Raw genomic sequence first — 20931 nt, 5'->3', positions numbered from 1 at the left:
CCATGGAATAGTTGTTAGCCATCACAAAACAATAGTTGGAATGTAGTAATAGCTAAAGTTACTCAAGATAAAATACATACACAGGATCTGTTGCACATGTTACACAAAGGCCATGGGAGAATCCAAAACCAGGGGCATAAATACACAACTATCAACCCATTGTGAAATAAGGAGATATTGTTTCACTGTGGTCCGAATGTGGAACTCTGTACCACTGGAAGTGGTTAAGACAAATAGAGAAGATGTTTTCAAAAGGAAACCAAATGAGTACATGAGAAATGGAAATAAAAATATATGCTTACAGGCTGAAATGAGGCAGTTGGAAAAAGTGGAGACCAGCAGAGACTTGTTGGGTTGAATGGCCTGTTTCTACAATGTATATTTCTATGTATCTATGTCTTACCGTTCCAGCTGTATCTAGGATTTCAAGCATACATTGTTGTCCATCCACTTCAACTTGCTGCCATAAACAAAACACAGGAGTTGAAACTCACAGGGATTAGCCCAATTGTTTCTGGCTTTTGTTTTAAATGTAAGCAGATTTTTTTTTCATTACTCAGACAGAAACAAAATGTTGAACTAATTGTGGCAAGTGTCAAATTAGTTAATGCTGTTATCTTACAGTCAAATCTGCATTGTACAATATATTCAATGGAAACTTGCAATATTTAAATAAAGTTTAAAAAGTACTATAATAATAATCGCTTATTGTCACAAGTAGGCTTCAATGAAGTTACTGTGAAAAGTCCCTAGTTGCCACATTCCGGCACCTGTTCGGGGAGGCTGGTACGGGAATTGAAACCTCGCTGCTGGCCTTGGTCTGCATTACAAGCCAACTGTTTAGCCCACTGTGCTAAACCAGCCCTTACGTGCAAAGGATTCCAAAAATTATAGATTTGTTCAACATTGAGCCACAGCAAACTATTACTAGCAGTATTTAGATATTTCCAGCTGTGCACCCATGCCCATATTCTTGACACAAATAATTTATCACTAGCTAATGGTCATGGGCGGCACGGTAGCACATTGGTTAGCACTGTTGCTTCACAGCTCCAGGGTCCCAGGTTCGCTTCCCAGCTTGGGTCACTGACTGTGTGGAGTTTGCACCTTCTCCCCGTGTCTGTTTGGATTTCCTCTCGGTACTCCGGTTTCCTCCCACAGTCCAAAGATATGCAGGTTAGGTGGATTGGCCATGCTAAATTGCCCTCAAGTGTTCAAAAGGTTATCTGGGGTTACTGGATTATGGGGATGACGTAAAGGTGTGGGCTTAAGTGGGGTACTCTTTCCAAGGGCCAGTGCAGATTCGATGGGTTGAATGGGCTTCTTCTGTACTGTAAATTCGATAAAATCCATGAAACCAAGTTTTACCTGTACTTCACCAAGACAACTATTTTAAGCAGAGTACAGCATGCACTGGAGAAGTTAACATAGAACATTACAGCGCAGTACAGGCCCTTCGGCCCTCGATGTTGTGCCGACCTGGGAAACCACTCTAAAGCAAATTGTCCCACCCAGCTATTTGAAGGAAGCTTATTAAGTAACTGGAAGTCATCAAATTTAGATAGTATTTCCTGTTTCTGAGCATGTGGCTTTATCATCACCTGAGCTTTGGAGACATTAAGGCTTTTCACTTTATGATAAACTCACCTTTCTGTAGGAGTCCTCTATTGTTGGATCATACTTTTCGACAAATATTCCTTGAACAAACTGGACGGTCTGCAAAACAATGAAATTGACCCAACCTATTAAAACAAATGGGTATACACAAGTTGAACTTCACAGTTTGAGGTCAAATAATAATATTTAGGGAATAAAATTTGAAAAAATATGCTCTGGATGAATATATTGGCCGCAATTTAATGGTGAAAAAATAGGGGGTCCTCAAGGCCACTCACCCCACCTCATAAGGAGAGGACATCCCTGGGCCCGATCCCCGGCACAGGCAAAATGCTACCTGGGCACCTTAGCACTGCTAGCCTGCCAGTGCCACCTGACTTTTCATTCCCGGAACCATTCTCCTAAATCTTTTCTGAACCCTTTCCCAAAGTGTCCAGGATTGGCCACAATACACCAGCTGAGGACAAACCAGTGTTTCATAAAGGTTCACTGTTGCATTCTTGTTTTTGCAGTCTATTTACGAAGCCCAGGATACGGTCTGCCTAATTAACTCCTTTCTCAACCTGCACTGCCACATTCAATAATATGTGCACATACACTCCCAGCTCTTGCACCCACTTTGGAATTGTATCCTTCATTTTATATTCCTTCCCTCATTCATCCAAGCTAAATATATCATTTAACACTTCTCTGCATTTTTTAAATATTCGTTCACAGATATAGGCTTTGCTGGCTAGGCTAATGTTTATTTCACATTCCTAATTGCTCTTGAAAAAGTGGTGGTGACCACCTTCTTGAACCACTGCAGTCCATCTGGTGTAGGTGCTGTTAGGAAGGATATTCCAAGATTTTGACCCATCTGACATGCATGCCCATCCACAAGCCTGTCCATGTTCTTTTGAAGTCTGAGTGCTCATGGATAATCAGTTACCATTCAGTATTCAGACTTGCAATCATTGAAGTTAGGAGGGTTGGTAACAGGGGACCCATACAAGAGTGGTTAAAAGCAAATTGGAAGCACGTATATATGTGACATAGCATTGTTACAAGACTCACCAAAGCAGACTTTCCGACTCCTCCTGAACCGAGGACCACCAACTTGTACTCGCGCATTGTGTTGCGGTTTCAGTGAATATAGTTTTCAACTGCACCAAAACAAAAATCACAATTGTTAAATAAATGCTGCTGTTCGAATTGGATTGAAGGTCAATTTCAGAACAAAGTAAATCATGTTATAGTAAGCTAGGTACATAAATACATAGATGATAGGAGCAGGAGGCCTTTTGGCCCTTCGAGTCTGCTCCGCCATTTATCACGATCACAGTTGATCATCAACTCAATAGCCTAATCCTACTTTCTCCTCATAGCCTTTGATCCCATTTGCCCCAAGTGCTATATCTAGCTGACTCTTGAATATATTCAATGTTTTAGCATCAACTGCTTCCTGTGGTCATGAATTCCACAGGCTCACCACTCTTCGGGTGAAGAAATGTCTCCTCATCTCTGTCCGAAATAGTTTACCCTGAATCTTCAGACTGTGACCCCTGGTTCTAGACACACCCACCATTGGAAACATCTTCCCTGCATCTACTCTGTCTAGTCCTGTTAGAATTTTATAAGTCTCTATGAGATCCCCCCTCATTCTTCTGGACTCCAGCGATAACAATCCTAACCTAGTCAATCTCTCCTCATATGATATTCCCCCCATCCCTGGAATCAATCTGGTAAACCTTCGCTGCACTCCCTCAAGAACAACCTTCCTCAGAAAAGGAGACAACTGCACACAATATTCTAGGTGCCTCACCAAGGCCCTGTATAATTACAGCAACACATCTCTGCTTCTGTACTCGAAAACTCTCGCAATGAAGGCCAACATACTATTAGCCTTCTTTACTGCTTGCTGCACCTGCATGCTTACCTTCAGCGACTGGTGCACAAGAACACCCAGGTCCCGCTGCACACTTTCCTTTCCCAATGTACAACAGTAATCTGCCTTCCTGTTTTTGCTTCCAAAGTGAAACTTTGTGCTTCCACACTTATGCAAATTATACTGCATGTCATTGATTTGCTCACTTGCCCAATCTGTCCAGATCATGCTGTAGGATCTCTGCATCTTGGTCACAATTCACCCTCCCACCCAACTTGGTATTGTCTGTAAACTTTCAGATGTTACATTTTGTTCCCTCACCCAAATCAATACAATATATTATGAATAGCTGGGGTCCCAGCACTGATCCCTGTGGCACCCCACTAGTTACTGCCTGCCAATTTGAGAAGGACCCATTAATTCCTACTCTTAGTTTACTCTCTGCCAACCAGTTTTCTATCCACCTCAATACATTTCCTCAATCCCATGCGCTTTAATCTTGCACAATAATCTCTTATGCGGGACTTTGTCAAACACTACAAAGAACGTACAGCACAGAAACAAGGTCTTCAGCTCAACTGGCCCATGCCAGATCTTAAGCTACACATGAAACCTCCCCAGGCCTCTCACCATCTTACCAGATCAGCACTAACTCTTGTTTCTAAGTTGTTTCTAACTCTTGAAGGTGTATATTTAGCTTCCCTTTAAATGCATCTCTGCTTTTATTTGAACTACACATTAGCTCCATATCGTAACCACTCGATTGGTAAAGAAGCTTCTCCTGAATTCCTCACTGAAATTAATGACTTTTTTTAAAGAGGAGGGTGGGTAGTTTGGGTCTCCCCCACAACTGAAACCTCTTCTCCACATTTAACCCATCAAACCTTTTCATGATTGTAAAGGCTTCTATCAGACCAAGGAAACAGCCACTGCTCGTTCAATCTTTCCTTATTGATATAACCTTTTCAAGGCCCGCCCAAGTACTTCGGTAAATCTTTTTTACATTATATTTCTCTACTATAAACTGTCAACAAGTTCCATGTGCGTACATATACTTTCATCACAAAGTAAGTTAGGAACAATGCTCCTCAGAGAACATACAGCACTTTTGTTTCTGAAAGAAAAGATTGAGTGTTCAAATCTCCTTTCAGAGATTCAAGTACATAATCTTGGTTTCTCTTCAGTTCAATACTGTGGGAAATCAGCACTCAAACTTTTTTTTTAAGGTGAGATAATAAACCAAAGTCTCATCTTTTTGCTCAAGTGGTTCTGAATGACTCATTGCAGTTTTCAAAGAAAAGCAAGGAACTTCTCTCCATGCTGTGGCCAATTCTTTTTTATAGAATACCTCTCTAGTGCCGGACACGACCAAAACATGTGTGTGTGGTTCGCCGGGCTTCCCCCGCACCTCCACTCCGAAGAACCTGCTCAACCTCGCTCCCGTTATGTGTGCTCTATGTAGCACCTTAAATTGGACCAGGCTAAGTCTGGCACACGAGGAAGAGGAATTTACCCTACTTAGGGCATCAGCCCACAAACCCTCCTCAATCTCCTCCCCGAGCTCTTCTTCCCATTTTCCCTTTAGTTCTTCTACCAGCTCCTCTCCTTCTTCTCTCATCTCCCGATATATTTCGGACACTTTGCCCTCCCCGACCCACACCCCCGAAAGCACCCTGTCCTGGATCCCTTGTGTCGGGAGCAGCGGAAATTCCCTCACCAGTTGTCTCGTGAACGCTCTCACCTGCATATACCTAAAGATATTTCCCCGGGGCAGCTCATACTTTTCATCTAGCGCTCCCAAACTCGCAAACATCCCATTTATAAATAAGTCTCCCACTCTCCTAATTCCTGCCCGGTGCCAGCTCTGGAACCCTCCGTCCAACCTCCCTGGGGCAAACCTATGGTTGTTCCTGATCGGGGACCACACCGAGGCTTCCAGCACACTCCTCTGTTGCCTCCATTGCCCCCAGATACTTAATGCTGCCGCCACCACTGGGTTCGTGGTAAACATTTTCGGGGAGAGCAGCAGTGGCGCCGTCACCAGCGCTTTTAAGCTCGTTCCTTTGCAGGACGCCATCTCCAGCCTTTTCCACACCGCCCCCTCTCCCTCTATCATCCACTTACGGATCATCGCCACGCTGGCGGCCCAGTAGTAGTCGCCCAAATTCGGCAACACCAGTCCCCCTCTGTCTCTGCTACGTTGTAGGAACCCCCTCCTTACCCTCGGGGCCTTCCCTGCCCACACGAAGCTCATGATGCTCCTATCTATTTTTTGTAAAAAGGCCTTAGTGATCAATATGGGGAGACATTGGAACACAAATAGGAACCTCGGGAGGACCATCATCTTAATCGCCTGCACTGTGCCCGCCAGCGACAGCGGCTGCATATCCCACCTTTTGAAATCCTCTTCCATTTGTTCCACCAGCCGAGTCAGATTGAGTCTGTGTAGGGTTCCCCAGCTCCTGGCTATCTGAATCCCCAGGCATCGGAAGTTTCTTTCCACTCTCCTTAGCGGCAGGCCATCTATCCCTCTACTCTGGTCCCCAGGGTGTATCACGAAAAGCTCACTCTTTCCCATGTTAAGCCTATATCCCGAGAAATCTCCAAACTCCCTCAATATCTGCATGACCTCTGTCATCCCCCCCCCCCACTGGATCCGCCACATACAGCAGTAGGTCATCCGCATAGAGTGACACTCGGTGTTCCTCTCCCCCTCTAACCACCCCTCTCCATTTCCTGGAGTCTCTCAGCGCTATGGCCAGTGGTTCAATTGCCAACGCGAACAGTAATGGGGACAGCGGGCATCCCTGTCTTGTTCCCCTATGTAGTCGAAAATACTCCGACCTTTGCCGATTTGTGACTACACTTGCCATTGGGGCCCCATAGAGGAGTTTAACCCAGCTGACAAACCCCTCCCCGAACCTCCTCAGCACCTCCCATAGATACTCCCACTCTACCCTATCAAATGCCTTCTCTGCATCCATTGCCACCACGATCTCGGCCTCCCCCTCTGCTGGGGGCATCATTATCACCCCCAATAGCCGTCGCACGTTGACATTCAATTGTCTCCCCTTTACGAACCCTGTCTGATCTTCGTGCACCACCCCCGGGACACAATCCTCTATCCTTGTTGGCAGCACCTTTGCCAGCAACTTGGCGTCCACATTTAGGAGTGAGATAGGCATACAAGACCCGCATTGCAGCGGGTCTTTATCTCGCTTCAAGATTAGTGATTTCGTCGCCTCCGACATTATCCCGAAGGGGGTAGGGTCCCCCCTTCTCTGGCCTCGTTAAGTGTTCTTACCAGCAGCGGGGCCAACAAGTCCACATATTTTCTATAAAATTCCACCGGGAACCCATCAGGTCCCGGGGCCTTCCCTGCCTGCATGTTCCCCAGCCCTTTGGTCACCTCGTCCACCCCAATTGGCGCCCCCAGGCCTTCCACCTCCTGCTCCTCCACCTTCGGGAACCTTAGTTGGTCCAAAAACTGCTGCAGCCCCTCTTTTCCCTCAGGGGGTTGGGACCTATATAACCTCTCATAAAAGGTCTTAAACATCTCATTTATCTTCCCTGCTCTCCGCGTCGTGGCTCCCGTTTCATCCCTAACTCCCACTATTTCCCTCGCCGTTGTCCTCTTTCGAAGCTGGTGGGCCAACAGGCGACTCGCCTTTTCCCCATATTCATATCTCATCCCCTGTGCCTTCCTCCACTGTGCCTCTGCCCTCCCTATGGCCAGCAGGTCGAACTCCGTCTGGAGTCGTCGCCTCTCCCTGTATAGTCCTTCATCCAGGGCCTCCGCATATTTTTTATCCACCCTCAGAATCTCCCCCAGTAATCTTTCCCTTTCTTTGGCCTCTGTTTTCCCCTTGTGAGCCCTAATGGAGATCAACTCTCCCCTGACCACCGCCTTCAGCGCTTCCCATACTACTCCCACTCGGACCTCCCCATCATCGTTGGCCTCCAGGTACCTTTCGATACATCCCCGCACTCTTCCGCAGACACCCTCATCCGCCAATAATCCCACATCCAGTCGCCAGAGTGGACGCTGCTCCCTCTCCTGACCTAGTTCCAGATCCACCCAGTGTGGGGCATGGTCTGAAACAGCTATGGTCGAGTACTCAGTTCCTTCCACCCTCGAAATCAGTGACCTTGCCAAAACGAAGAAATCTATCCGGGAGTATACCTTATGGACATGGGAGAAAAAGGAGAACTCTTTGGCCAGCGGCCTAGCAAATCCCCACGGATCCACTCCCCCCATCTGGTCCATAAACCCCCTAAGCACCTTGGCCGCTGCCGGCCTTCTTCCGGTCCTAGATCTAGATCTATCTAACCCTGGGTCCAGCACGGTGTTGAAGTCCCCCCCCCCCCCATTACCAGGTTTCCTACCTCCAGGTCCGGGATACGTCCCAGCATCCGCTTCATAAATCCCGCATCATCCCAGTTCGGGGCATATACATTAACCAGCACGACCTCCATTCCCTGCAGTCTGCCGCTCACCATCACATATCTGCCACCGCTGTCCGCTACAATGTTCCTAGCCTCGAACGACACCCGTTTCCCCACCAATTTGGCCACCCCTCTATTTTTTGCGTCCAGCCCGGAGTGGAACACCTGTCCCACCCATCCTTTCCTTAACCTAACCTGGTCCGCCACCTTCAGGTGCGTCTCTTGAAGCATGGCCACATCTGCCTTCAGTCCTTTTAAGTGCGCGAACACTCGGGCCCTCTTAATCGGCCCATTTAGGCCTCTCACGTTCCACGTGATCAGCCGGACTGGGGGGCTGCCCGCCCCTCTCCCCTGTCGACTAGCCATCACCCTCTCTGGGCCAGTCCCACGTCCCGGTTCCACGCACCCACCCGTCCCCCAGGCGGCGCATTCCCGCCCCGACCACCTTTTCTCTTACCAGCTCACTTTCGATCTCCGCAGCAGCAACCCAGTTGTCCCCCCCGCCCCGCTAGATCCCCATCTAGCATGGTTACGCCCCCCATATTGCTTCCGAAAGTCAGCTGACTTCAACTGACCCCGGCTTCTCCCGCTCTCTCCTTGACCCCCGTGTGAGGAACTCCCATCCTCCTTGCGCCTATCTTCCCGCCATCATCTTTCTGACGCGGGAAAAAGAAAAAAGAAACCCCGCGCTCTCTAGAACCATCCCGCCCCTCGTGGCGCAGCTCCCCCTGCCGCCCCATTCCCATCCCCCACCTGTGTCTCTTCTTCCCCCCCCCCCCCCCCACTGGCGCCCACATTTCTCAGTGTCCCCCCCTCCCCAATTGACATCTCTATATACATCAGCATTGTTGTTTCCACTCCAACATCAGTCCCTCAGTTCTGATCCAGTTTCTCGTTTTGAATGAAGGTCCATGCTTCTTCCGCCGTTTCGAAATAGTAATGTCTATCCTGGTGCGTGACCCACAATCGCGCCGGCTGCAACATCCCGAACTTCACTTTCTTCTTGTGCAGCACCTCCTTGGCTCGATTGAAACTCGCCCTCCTTCTCGCCACCTCCGCACTCCAATCCTGATACACTCGTATCACCGCATTCTCCCATCTACTACTTCATACCTTCTTGTCCCATCTCAGAACCACCTCTCTGTCATTGAAGCGGTGAATTCGCACGATCATCGCCCTAGGTGGTTTTCCAGCCTTTGGTCTCCTCGCAGGGACCCGGTGGGCCCCTTCCACTTCCAAGGGGCCCGAGGGGGCCTCAGCTCCCATTAGCGAGCGTAGCATCGTGCTCGCGTAAGCCCCGCCGTCAGCTCCTTCCACTCTCTCAGGGAGACCCAGGATCCGGAGGTTCTTTCTCCGTGATCTGTTTTCCAGGACTTCAATCCTTTTGATGCACTTCTTATGGAGCGTCTCGTGCGTCTGCATTTTGACCGCTAGGCCCAGGATCTCGTCCTCGTTGTCCGTTACCTTCTGCTCCACCACACGGAGCTCTATCTCCTGGGCCTTTTGTGTCTCTTTAAGCCCCTCAATTGCCTGTAGCATCGGGGCCAGCACCTCCCTTTTTAACAGCTCCACACACCGTCTTAGAAACTCATCCTGGTCCGGTCCCCATATCGCCTGGGCTCCCTCCGCCGCCATCTTGCTCCTTTCTTCCTTCTGCCACTGCCCTCGAGGATTCTCCGAGATCTGGCCTCCGCCGCCGATATTTTTCTTTTCCACTGGGGGGGGACTCCCTGTTGCCTCACCCCACACCGGGTTTCGTCCCGAAAACATTTCCCGTTGGGGCTCTTGAAAGAGCCTGAAGGTCCGTTCGAGCTGGAGCCGCCGAAACGTGCGGCTTAGCTGGTCATCGCCGCAACCGGAAGTCGCTGTGGCCAATTCTTAACCAACATTCATGATGATAGATATAAATGATTATGCCAAATTACTATATTTGTTCTATCTAAAGAGGGAAATCCTGAAAAAAATTCAACACAAATACAGACGGTAATGTAATTATATCATCTAATAAAGGAGTTGATGAGAATGAAAAAGGAGCTCCTGCAATCTAAACAGTAGCCCTAAAAGCTCAAAAGGCAACGCTCAAAAAAATTGGACCAATGATATCATCCTTGCAATCATACCTTGCCTATTTTGTTCAATATAACACGGAGACCAAAACTTCGCAATACTTCAATGATCTAACCAAGGTTCTACATAAGTTTAGTTATTTTTATTTTTGCTTTTGGAAATGAACACCACTGCTTTCTTTAAAAAATGGTGTCACAAGTTGGCACCCCTTATCTGAAATTTCAAAAACGGAAAAATTCAGGAATCTGCACTTTCTTTTCTCCCCCGAGCGCCGACATGATGTCCTTGGGTGATGCTTGGGTGCAGTTACCAACGTGCACCAGATGCACATTATATTCTGAAAAATTCTGAAATCTGATACGCACTCGGCCCAAGCATTTCGGACAAGGGATGCTCAACCTGTATTAACGTCTGCTTCTTTTAGTGATTTGCCTATCTGTATGCTTCAGATCTCTTAAGGCCTTTACTCCATTTAGACTACTATCCAATGAATGTTATGAAACCAAAACTTCACTGGTATATGTCAGCAATTCCAGGTCCTGACAAACCTCAGGACTTCCTGCGCATGCCGTAGATCAGAAGTTATGCCTGTCATTTGGTGCTCGAGTGAGTACTTGGGAATCCAGGGGAACGGAATCTCAGGAGACCAGATTGAAACCTTGTGAGATGGCTGTTGCTGATGCCATCCAAATCCAAGCCCTCAAGATCTAAGAAGCCAGAAGGTTGGAGACGCAATGCTGCAGGCCTTTGAAGCAGTGGTGCTCTGCTTGGCATACACAAAGAACTGAAATACTGCTTGTGAGTTGGTGTTTTGAGTGCACTCTCGAATCCAGGGGAACGGAATCTCAGGAGAAGAGATCAAAACCCAGTGAGGTGGATTGTTTAAGGAAGCGCCAGAGTTTGAGCAGCTTTTGGAGAAAATTCCAAGGAGATGCGTTCGAAGGTGAAGATTGGAAACCCTCGTGGAAAGAGATGGAGTTTCAGTGAGATTGGTTGACAAAATGTTGCTGGCGTCTGGGCAAGTTGCTGAGAAATCCTTGACTCTGTCTTGGTCGCGTCTGCCATTTATTGTGTAATGCGGTATGTTCGATCACAGTTGGATTTTCAATTCACATGTGCCTCATACTTACCCTGAATGTCATAGTACAAGAGATATTATAAATTACTTTATCTTTCTGACCTTATTTAGTAAAGCTAATTTTTGTTTGTTCAAAACCTGTGGAATCTTCTGGATTTATTCATTTAGTTAAGTGCCTCAAGTCTCAAACTTTGTCTACATTAGAAATTATTGGTCCCTATTCATGTGGAAAGCTATTTATAAACTGAAAACAAAACTCAAATTCTCAACATAATTTCTCTCTGTATGAAGTTGCACCAACATTGTCAATGGGAAGGACTGCTGAGGATATGGAGACAAGACAGTATCATTTTCTACAATAAGAGTAATTTCCTGTAGAAAATCAACATGGGGGCAAGGTTGCAGTGTAGGATTCTACAGCATCAGATGTGTTAAAAATTCTGTGCTGACCTCCAGCTCTGAATGGAAGATGTCCAAAGATGTGCAGGTTAGGTGGATTGGCCATGATCAATGTGCGGGATTACAGGGACAGGGCGGGCGAGTGGACCTAGGTAGAGTGCTCTTTCGGAGGGTCGGTGCAGACTCGATTGGCTGAATGGCCTCCTTCTGAACTGCAGGGATTCTACAATGTGAGACATTTTCTCTTTAGCTACATGGTAAGGTAGCATGTAAGAGGCTATTGTCGTTCAATGTAACATTTCTGCTGAGGACTTCAGCTGACGATTTAGAGGTTCTCGCAGCATCCTTTGAAAAAAATCAAGGTTTGCCCTTGAACTCGCCATGCTTAGTTTTCAAATGTCTTTGAAGTTTTGAGTTTTACACTCTTATTTGCCTGTACTTCCCTGCATATTTTGTTTCAGGTATAGCTTTATTGACAGTGCCACACGTGCTTCGCATCCTAATTTGCATTGGCACGATTAGTAAAGCCATACCTTAAAAAAAAATCTTTGTACTGCTTTGTACCTGATTTCAGCTTCTTCTTATTGAGCTGTTCACCAGAGGTCCTGGAGCTCACACCAGCACTGCTTTGTCCTGTTGTGGACTCTCCTGAACAGATCACACCACACCCTGCTTTGTCCTCCTGTTGATTTTCCTGAGCCACACTCTCCAGCAAGTTTAATTGAGAGACCCTGGTTTATTTGCGTCTCTGGCCCGGTCTTCCTTATTACACTACGATCCACTTTAAATTTTTCACTTCTGTTGCTCGTTTGCTGCTACAAAATGGAGGAATCCCAATCGTGCCCAGAGCATGTGACATCAGTGTTCAGGGTGTGTAACCAGTTCTCTGCCGTCACTTCAGGCAGGAAGACTGCATCAAATTTTTTTTAAAAAAATCTTCTCCTGGGTCACCATGCTGACGTCAGGAGGAGGCGGTGTTTCTCATTAGACTCCAGGCATGCGCACTGATGAGCGGGGACGCATGCGCAGCACACCCGTATTCTGAAAGCTGGTCGCATCCGTCATTTTTAAAGCAGTCGGAGCCAGCATTTTTAAAAGCCGGCTGCTGCGACAAAGCGCATTAATTCCCACGGTCAGGGAATTGATGGCTCCACGAGCCTCCCGGCACCCACCCATGAGTCGTGACCCCAATTTTGAAATGACTGGTTTACAAGGATTCCAGCAAAGCCTTTGTGGGTCCCACATGGGAGAAACATTAAGGCGGCAAATGCACATGGGATACAGGGCGATTTGATACAGGCATTTCATAATTGGTTAGCGATAAGAGACAGAGGGTGATGATAGATGGCTGCTTTAGTGTCTGGAAGTGACCAGTGGCACACCGCAGAGATCCATGCTGGGCCTCCTATTATTGGTTATTTATATAAATGACACAGGTGACTATGTGGGGGGTAGTATCAGTAAGTTCCCAGATGACACAAAGATTGGTCAGGTGGTTAACAGTGAGGTTGAGTATCGTGGGTTACAGGAAGATATAGATGGGATGGTCAAATGGGCGGATAAGTGGCAAATGGAATTTAACCCTGAAAAGTGCGAGGTAAATCACTTTGGAAGGAATAATTTGACAAGGAAGTATACTATGAAAGATCTGACACTGGGAAGTTTGAAGAACAAAGGGACTTTGGCGTGTTTGTCCATAGATCTTGGAAGGCAGGCGGGCAGGTTAATAGGGTGGTGACAAAGTCATATGGGACACTCGCTTTTATCAATCGAGGCATAGATTACAAAAGCAGGGAGGTCATGATGGAGCTGTATAGAACTTTGGGGAGGCCACAGCTGGAGTAGTGTGCAATTCTGGTCGTCATATTATGGGAAGGATGTAATTCACCAGAATGTTGCCTAGGATGGAAATTTAAGTTAGAAAGAGAGGTTGGATAGGCTTGGGTTGTTTTCTCTGGAGCAGAGAAGACTGAGGGGCGACCTAATTGAGGTGTACAAGATTATGAGGGGCATGGACAGGGTGGAAATGGAGCAGCTGTTCCCCTTCGTTGAAGGGTCAGTTACGAAGGGACACAAGTTCAAAGTGAAAGGTGGAAGGTATGGGGAGATTTGAGGAAAAACGTTTTTTTTACCCAGAAAGTGGTGACAGTCTGGAATGCACTGCCTGTGAGGGTGGTGGAGGCAGGATGCCTCACATCCTTTAAAAAGTACCTGGATGAGTACTTGGCACGTCATAACATTCAAGGCTATGGGCAAAGTGCCGGCAATGGGATTAGGTGCGCAGATCAGGGCCATTCATGCATTGGTGTAGACTTGATGGCCGAAGGGCCTCTTCTGCACTGTAGTATTCTGTCATTCTGTGAACTCACAGGAGGCAGTGGATCTACAACTATCCCCATCAATGATGGGAAGGCCAGCACATCAAGGCAAAAAAGGGCTTCAGCATTCGCAACAATCTCTAGCTAGAAATGTCAAGTGGATTATACATCTTGGTCACCACCTCCTCCTCCTCTTCCGAGGGATGTACGGTGGCACAGTGGTTAGCACTGTTGCCTCACAGCGCCAGAGACACAGGTTTAATTCCAGCCCTGGATGACTGTGTGGAGTTTGCACATTCTCCCAGTGTCTGCGTGGGTTTCCTTTGTGAGCTCTGTTTTCCCTCCCACAGTCCAAGGGTAGGTGGATTGGCCATGCTAAATTGCCTCTTAGTGTGCAAAGGTTAATCGGGGTTGCAGGATTACGGGGGTGGGATGGGAGAGCGGGTGTAGGTAGAGTGTTCTTTCAGAGGTTTGATGCAGACTCGATGGGCCAAATGGCCACCTTCTTCACTGCAGGCTGCAGTGCAGGTATTCCATGAGCACCATTTGTGACTCCTCAGACAATGTCCAGGCTTGTACAAATGTTCATTATGTTATAGGCACTACACAGGAGCATTACAAAGAACAATACAATGCCGAGGCACACAAGGAGATATTAGGAGGAGCAATTAGTCAAAAACATAAAAGCTAAGAGTTCGGGGAATGCCGATATCTGGGGCTGCAGCATGTAGATGAGAAATAAGAGGGAGTGAAGGATAAGGAAACAGTGCGGTATAGTAATAATAGCTATTGCACGTTTGCTGGCTATATTTAGATAGATTAGAATGGAACGAGAGGAGAACAGTCTTGCCTTGCTGGGTGATAGTGGAGAGGTATTGGAGGAGGATGGTATAGTCAACCACGTCAACGGTTATGGACAGATTGAGAAGTAGGACAAGGGAAAATTTACCTTTGTCTGTCACATAGGATGTCATTTCATGGGAGTTGATTCTGTACTGTGGCAGAGGCAGAAATCTAATTGGAGGGATTCAAACATGGAGTTCCAGTAAAGTTAAATAGATTTGAGGGGCGACAACAGCACAATCAAGTATTTGCAGAGGAAAGGGCGTTCTCTCTCTTTTAATTCATAGTACCCAATTCTTTTTTTTTCAATGAAGGGGCAATTTAACGTGGCCAATCCACCTACCCTGCACATATTTGGGTTGTGGGGTGAGACCCACACAAACACGGGGAGAATGTGCAAGCTCCACACAGACAGTGACCCAAGGCCAGGATCGAACCCAGGGCCTCAGCGCGTGAGGTAACAGTGCTAACCACTGTGCCACTGCACTGCCCCAGGGATTAGTTTCCAAGGATAGTGGGATCAAACGTTGGTTTCTGGAGGGGATGATGACAAATTTAGAAGATGGGGAACAATGCCTAAACAGGGAAACATTAACAATATTAGCAAACATGCTGGCGAAGTTGAGTGATCAGCAGTTTAGTGGATTTCATGGACAAGATGAGCTCAGAGAGGGTGTGGGAGATGAGGGGTGAGCGGAGAAAGAGAGAGAGACAAATTAAAGATGTAAATTCAGGGCTAGGATGGGGAGGAACATTAGAGGAAGTTTAGTTTGATGAGCAAGCGGATGGGTCACTGCAACTCAAGTGGCGTTAGCACCCTAGGTTGGAGAGGGGGAAAGTTGATCACTGTCCTAATTTAAGTTTCCCACTTCCAATTCGATGTCGATGTGTGAGCATCAGGAAGAATGGGTCTGAAGGGGATGTCCACAACAGCCAAAAAAAAGGCTTACAAACTCTCAATATTAAGGCTCAGACACTAATAAAGGCCATTTAGATAAGATACCAGACCATAACCAAAACCTGAGGAAACATACTCCTAGCAAGAGACTGACATTCAGGACAAATATAAAGAAAGGTTAATATTCAAACAAAGTTACTCACTTTTAGAAACGCTCCCAAAAATTGACATCTCCAACCCAGAAAGTATTTATTTTAGCTCCTGACTTACATTTATTGTCTAACATGCACTGTTATAATCTCCGAATACAGGGCAGCACAGTGGCGCAGTGGTTAGCAAGCATTGCTGCCTCACGACGCTGAGGTCCCAGGTTTGATCCCGGCTCTGGGTCACTGTCCGTGTGGAGTTTGAACATTCTCCCCGTGTTTGCGTGGGTTTCACCCCCATAACCCAAAGAGGTGCAGGGTAGGTGGGTTGGCCAGGCTAAATTGCCCCATAATTGGAAAAAATTAATTGGGTACTGTTAAATTTATTTTTAAAAAATAAAAAAATCTCTGAATACAATGCAGTAATTATAGCAAGTGTTTAAGTTGGTTAAAAAAATTAATTTTCAATCATGAGAAAATTTACTTGAATTATTAAACTACAATGAGCTACTAGGTTGACCTGTTTGGCAGACAGCAGAAACTCTCTTGCTTCGAAAGTACAATGCAACAATATAGGCACCATTGCCACATTTCATGATTTCAACAGTCTGGTTCCAAACTTCCTATATTTCAGGTGAGTTGTATGCAAACCATCAGTTGGGGAACAATAATTTCTGGGTGAGCGGAGCTGTGCATTGGCCTTGACCAACTGCTTCATGCAGCACTGTTGGAAATCATTTAGCTTTGCTGTAGTTGGCATTTTGTATTGCAGGCAACCACTAATATCACTGCTTAAGGCTTCTGATAGTATTAGTGCCAGGCACTTGCTGCATGGTTGCATTTAACAGCACAGCATGCTTACCAAACTGAATCCTTCAGCACAAAAAAGAATAGAAGACTGTTAAATCTCCAGGGAATTTAATGTTTTCATCTCACACGCTGACTGAATTGTACACTACAATACAATCAATTTTAATTGCTTTCAAATTTACCCTGCAGAAACTATATTAATTACACAGATACATGCTAATTAATTACAAATGGTATCACATCTGGAGTTAAGACGATGTTGAGTCTTCAGATGATGTGGGATCAGATGTCTAGGGATATTTGGACAAAGGCAGTAATAGATTTAGATGTACACAGCAGCCAAGATCTAAATCACTCCATCTTGCATCTTGATTCAGCTCAATACCTTGAGTACTCTTGGCTCTCCAGTATCATATATTACCTTTTCCGATTCCTTTCCACAAAAATAGTATTGTCAGAACCACCTGTCATATAATTTTGTGTTCAACAGGACATTAGTGAGAGGAGGTAGGTATTGTGACAATTTGATTCAACACCAAACACTAAACAACATACTATGCTGAAATATCACTTGATCATCTGAATATGCAATGATTGCCCACCCCTGGGGCCAATTTAAAAGTCAACCATGTTGCTGTGGGTCAGAGCCACATGTAGGCCAAACCAAGTAAACCGAGCAGATTTCCTTCCCTAAAGGACATTAGTGAACCAGATAGGTTTTACAACAATTATGTTTTCAAGGTCATCACTAGACTTTTAAGTCCAGATTTTTAATTGAATTTGAATTTCACTAGGGCGGCACGGTGGCATAGTGTTAGCACCACTACCGCATGGCGCTGAGGATCCGGGTTCGATCCCAGACCTGGGTCACTGTCCGTGTGCAGTTTGCACATTCTCCCCGTGTCTGTGTGTGTATCACCCCCACAACCTAAAAGCTGTGCAGGGTAGGTTGATTGGCCGCGCTAAATTGCCCCTCAATTGGAAAAATAAATAATTGGGTACTATAAATTTATACGGAAAAAATTTAAATTTCACCATCTACCGTGGTAGGATTCGAACCCCTGGGTCTCTGGATTAGCAGTCCAGTGACAATACCAGCTCTTGGTCTGTAACATTGTAGGTAGCAGATGAGGATATGATAGAATGGTGGAGCAGACTCGATGGGCCGAATGGCCTAATTCTGCCATCTTATGAACCATGAAGCCACTGCCTCCACATAAATTTCTGCAATTCTCAAATTTTAGTTAGGTGTACAAATGTTAACCACAGATTGACCTGACCAGATTAAGAGCAAAATTAAAATAAAAAATAAGTGCAACGGATGTTGGAGATGTGAAATAAAAACAGAAAGTGCTGCAAAAATGCCACAGAATCTGCCAGGCCTGGTGAGAGAGAAACAGAGTTAACATTGAGCCAAATATGACTCTCTTCGAGCCTGACCAGATTTGCTCATAGTTGTTCCATCTTCTTTCAAGGGTAAAGTTTCTCGTGTGGCATGGATATTTAAGAGAAGCTGAGAGAACAAAATGGCAATTGCGACTGTCATGTAAAAATAAAATTCCAAAATGCATATATCTGCATTTGAGCCAGAAGCATAAAACCACCATGCTTTGATGGACTGAACTAGCGAAAGACTATGGCATCACTCAAAAAAATCAGCAATTAAATCAGCCTAAAACAGGATTCGACCTCGAAAAGAATCAGACGCGTAGAATTCTGTACTGACATGAAACGTTAAAAATTTCTAAGCTCTAACGTTTGATCATCTTGAAAGGTTTCAAGAAGGTAGCGATAAAAACGCTTGGGAATTTCAGACCAAATTTCATTGAAAAAGCCTTTAAAAATACATTTCTCCAGAAGTTAATCCCAGATGATCAGAAAAGAACAAAATTGCGTCATAGAAAATGGTCAGAGCCAATGAAGAGACCCCAGACATGACAAAAAAAGTGTTAATAATTATGGATAGTTACCATGGAAATGTTTGGTCTGCAGAATAGGAATCTTGCCCACCTTAACTTTGACTGATGAACATTGGAGTTATCAAGCTTTTCAAGGGTCCCATTAGAAGTCCCTGGCTTTAAAATGATTAGCTGCTTAAGAAGCCAGGACTGAATTCTCCATCAGTTCGCCGGATGCAATGACTTTTGTGAGCAGCATTGCAACCTGCTTTTGCAGGTACAGCTGGTAAACGACAGGAGAATTGACAAATTTGAAGAAATTGAAGCTGATCCTTGCAGTGTATTTGTGAGCAACTTCAGCAAGTAAAGCAAATCTCTGGTGTTCCTCAGTCTGACTGAATCACTGTTAATGACTCTGAGCATCCAAATATCCATAGAATCCCTTCAGTGCAGAAGGAGATCATCAGCCCATCCAGTCTGCACCGACTCTCCGAAAGAGCATTCTACCTAGGCCCAATCCTCTTAACCCTTAACATTGAGCAAGGCCAATCCACCTAACATGCACGTCTTTGGACTGTGGGAGGAAAAACTTGTAAACACAGGGAGAACGTGCAAACTCCACAGACAGCCAACCAGGGCTGGAATCGAATCCAGGTCCCTGGAGCCGAGAGATAGCAGTTCTAACCACGGTGCCACCCTATCCTTTGGACTTTCAGCCACCCACACAAGAAATAATGAAATTTGTGGGGATATGGAGAGTTTAGAACATGGCAATTTTGCTCCAGATAATCTGACTCACCAGCCTGTTTCAAGATGCTCTGAGATTGTAAACTAGGTTCATTGAGTGACACAAGTTTGACTTAAAAATATGGGCTGGGAAAAACTTGGAACAGCAAATGCACAATTTAATTCCAAATGCAAACCATTCAAAATAACTGACCTTCATCTTACAGTAAAATATTGGATGTTTACATTTTTCCCTTATCTGTGAAATATAAATGCCATCAAAATAGTCTGGAGCTGTTTGCAAGTGATTCTAAGGAAAGTCCTCCATTGTTACAGTATTTATGTTATCATTTTGTCTGGTCCAAAAATCCTGCTGTGTGCACCACAAAATTGCTTTGGCAATCGGTATTAGGGTGTAGCAGGATGCTGGATTGCGCACCAGCTTTCTCAGTCTGCATTAAACAGAAATTCGTCCTGGCAAGTATCCAACCAGTTATGACATTTCAAATGCTGCAATTTACTTCCTCCTCACATTGTTGTATATAGTGACAAAAAAGGGCAAAATTGATCGACTAGCTCATAATTACAAAAAAAGCTTTTTTCTAATATGAAACAATGCAATTCCCAACTTGCTCTATCAGATATTAATAATAGAACTTTGCATTTTGTCCTGACCCTTAACAGTTATTTTGTGTCATATAATCATTGGTAGGCAAGTCGTCGAAAATGCTCTCCAGTCCCCCACATAGAATAAGATTCCCCCATCGAGAACCCAACTTCAATTATAGAAAGCCCCGCACTGCCGTAGGAGAGTCGTGTACCAATTTGGCAATGAATTGCTAATGTGAAGAAGGAGGCTATTCGGCCCATTGATCTGCACTGAGGCCCACTACCCCACCCTATCCCCAGAACTCCACCTAACCTGCACATCTTTGTACACTGAGGGGCAATTTATCATGGTCAATTGACCTAACCTGCACATCTCCAGACTGTGGGAGGAAACCAGCGTACCCGGAGAAAACCCACGCAGACACGGTGAGAAAGAGCTAACTCCACACAGACAGCTACCCGAAGCCTGAATTGAACCCGGGACCCTGGCGCTGTGAGGCAGCAGGTCCATAACCACTGTGCCATCGTGCCTCCCAATGGAACGACCCTCTGATCCATTTTGGGGGTGGGAGAGAGAGAGAGAGAGACAGACAGACTGAGAAAAGTAAGGGCTTTGTCTCCTCCTCCTCCCTCCCCCCCCGCCCTGCAAAAAAGTAACTTTACACTGGTGTTCTACAACTACTGATCATCAGTCACAGAAGCCTAACTATCTTGTTGCTGTGTCCCATTATATTCAGCTGTGAAAATTCAGCTCGTGTAGGATCTTCTTCATCTAAAGCATAGATAAATTACAACACACATTGGGATTTAAATCATCAATTCACAATCAACTGCGGTCCAAAGGCAGAAAACTGCATATAAAAGCACATAGAACACAGGTGGCATCACATCTGTCGCTGTTTTACAAATTCAGAATTCTACGGTGAGTAACTCACCCCCCACAGGTCTCTCCACCATCTACAAGATACATGTCACAACACGTGTTGGAATATTCTCTACTTTCTTGTATACATAGAAACATGCATAGAAAATAGTAGCAGGAGTAGATGTTCGAGCCTGCTCCGCCATTCATTATGATCATAACTGATCATCAAGTTCGATACCCTGATCCCCCCCCCCATATCCATTGACCCTTTAGCCCCAAGAGCTATATCTAATTCCTTCTTGAAATTACATAATGTTTTCACCTCACCTAATAATTCTTGCAGT

General features: G+C 45.6%; 1 protein-coding gene across 3 annotated transcripts in view; it reads right to left on the bottom strand.

Annotated features, from left to right (window-relative positions):
- The window catches only part of LOC140396513 (ras-related protein Rap-1b), an 88584-nt gene that overhangs the window by 25632 nt on the left and 42021 nt on the right, over positions 1 to 20931 (bottom strand). For all 3 annotated transcript variants that reach the window (XM_072485203.1, XM_072485204.1, XM_072485205.1), the window contains exons 3-5: positions 2674 to 2762; positions 1648 to 1716; positions 404 to 460 (exon numbers count right to left, since the gene is read on the bottom strand). In XM_072485203.1, coding sequence (XP_072341304.1) covers positions 404 to 460; positions 1648 to 1716; positions 2674 to 2730 — 183 coding nt within the window. In that variant the 5' untranslated portion in view covers positions 2731 to 2762. The remainder of the gene's footprint in view (positions 1 to 403; positions 461 to 1647; positions 1717 to 2673; positions 2763 to 20931) is intronic.

The sequence above is a fragment of the Scyliorhinus torazame genome, chromosome 19 (genome assembly GCF_047496885.1).
Source record: "Scyliorhinus torazame isolate Kashiwa2021f chromosome 19, sScyTor2.1, whole genome shotgun sequence".
Taxonomy (NCBI): Eukaryota; Metazoa; Chordata; class Chondrichthyes; order Carcharhiniformes; family Scyliorhinidae; genus Scyliorhinus; species Scyliorhinus torazame.
This window is presented reverse-complemented; position numbering and strand designations above follow the sequence as displayed.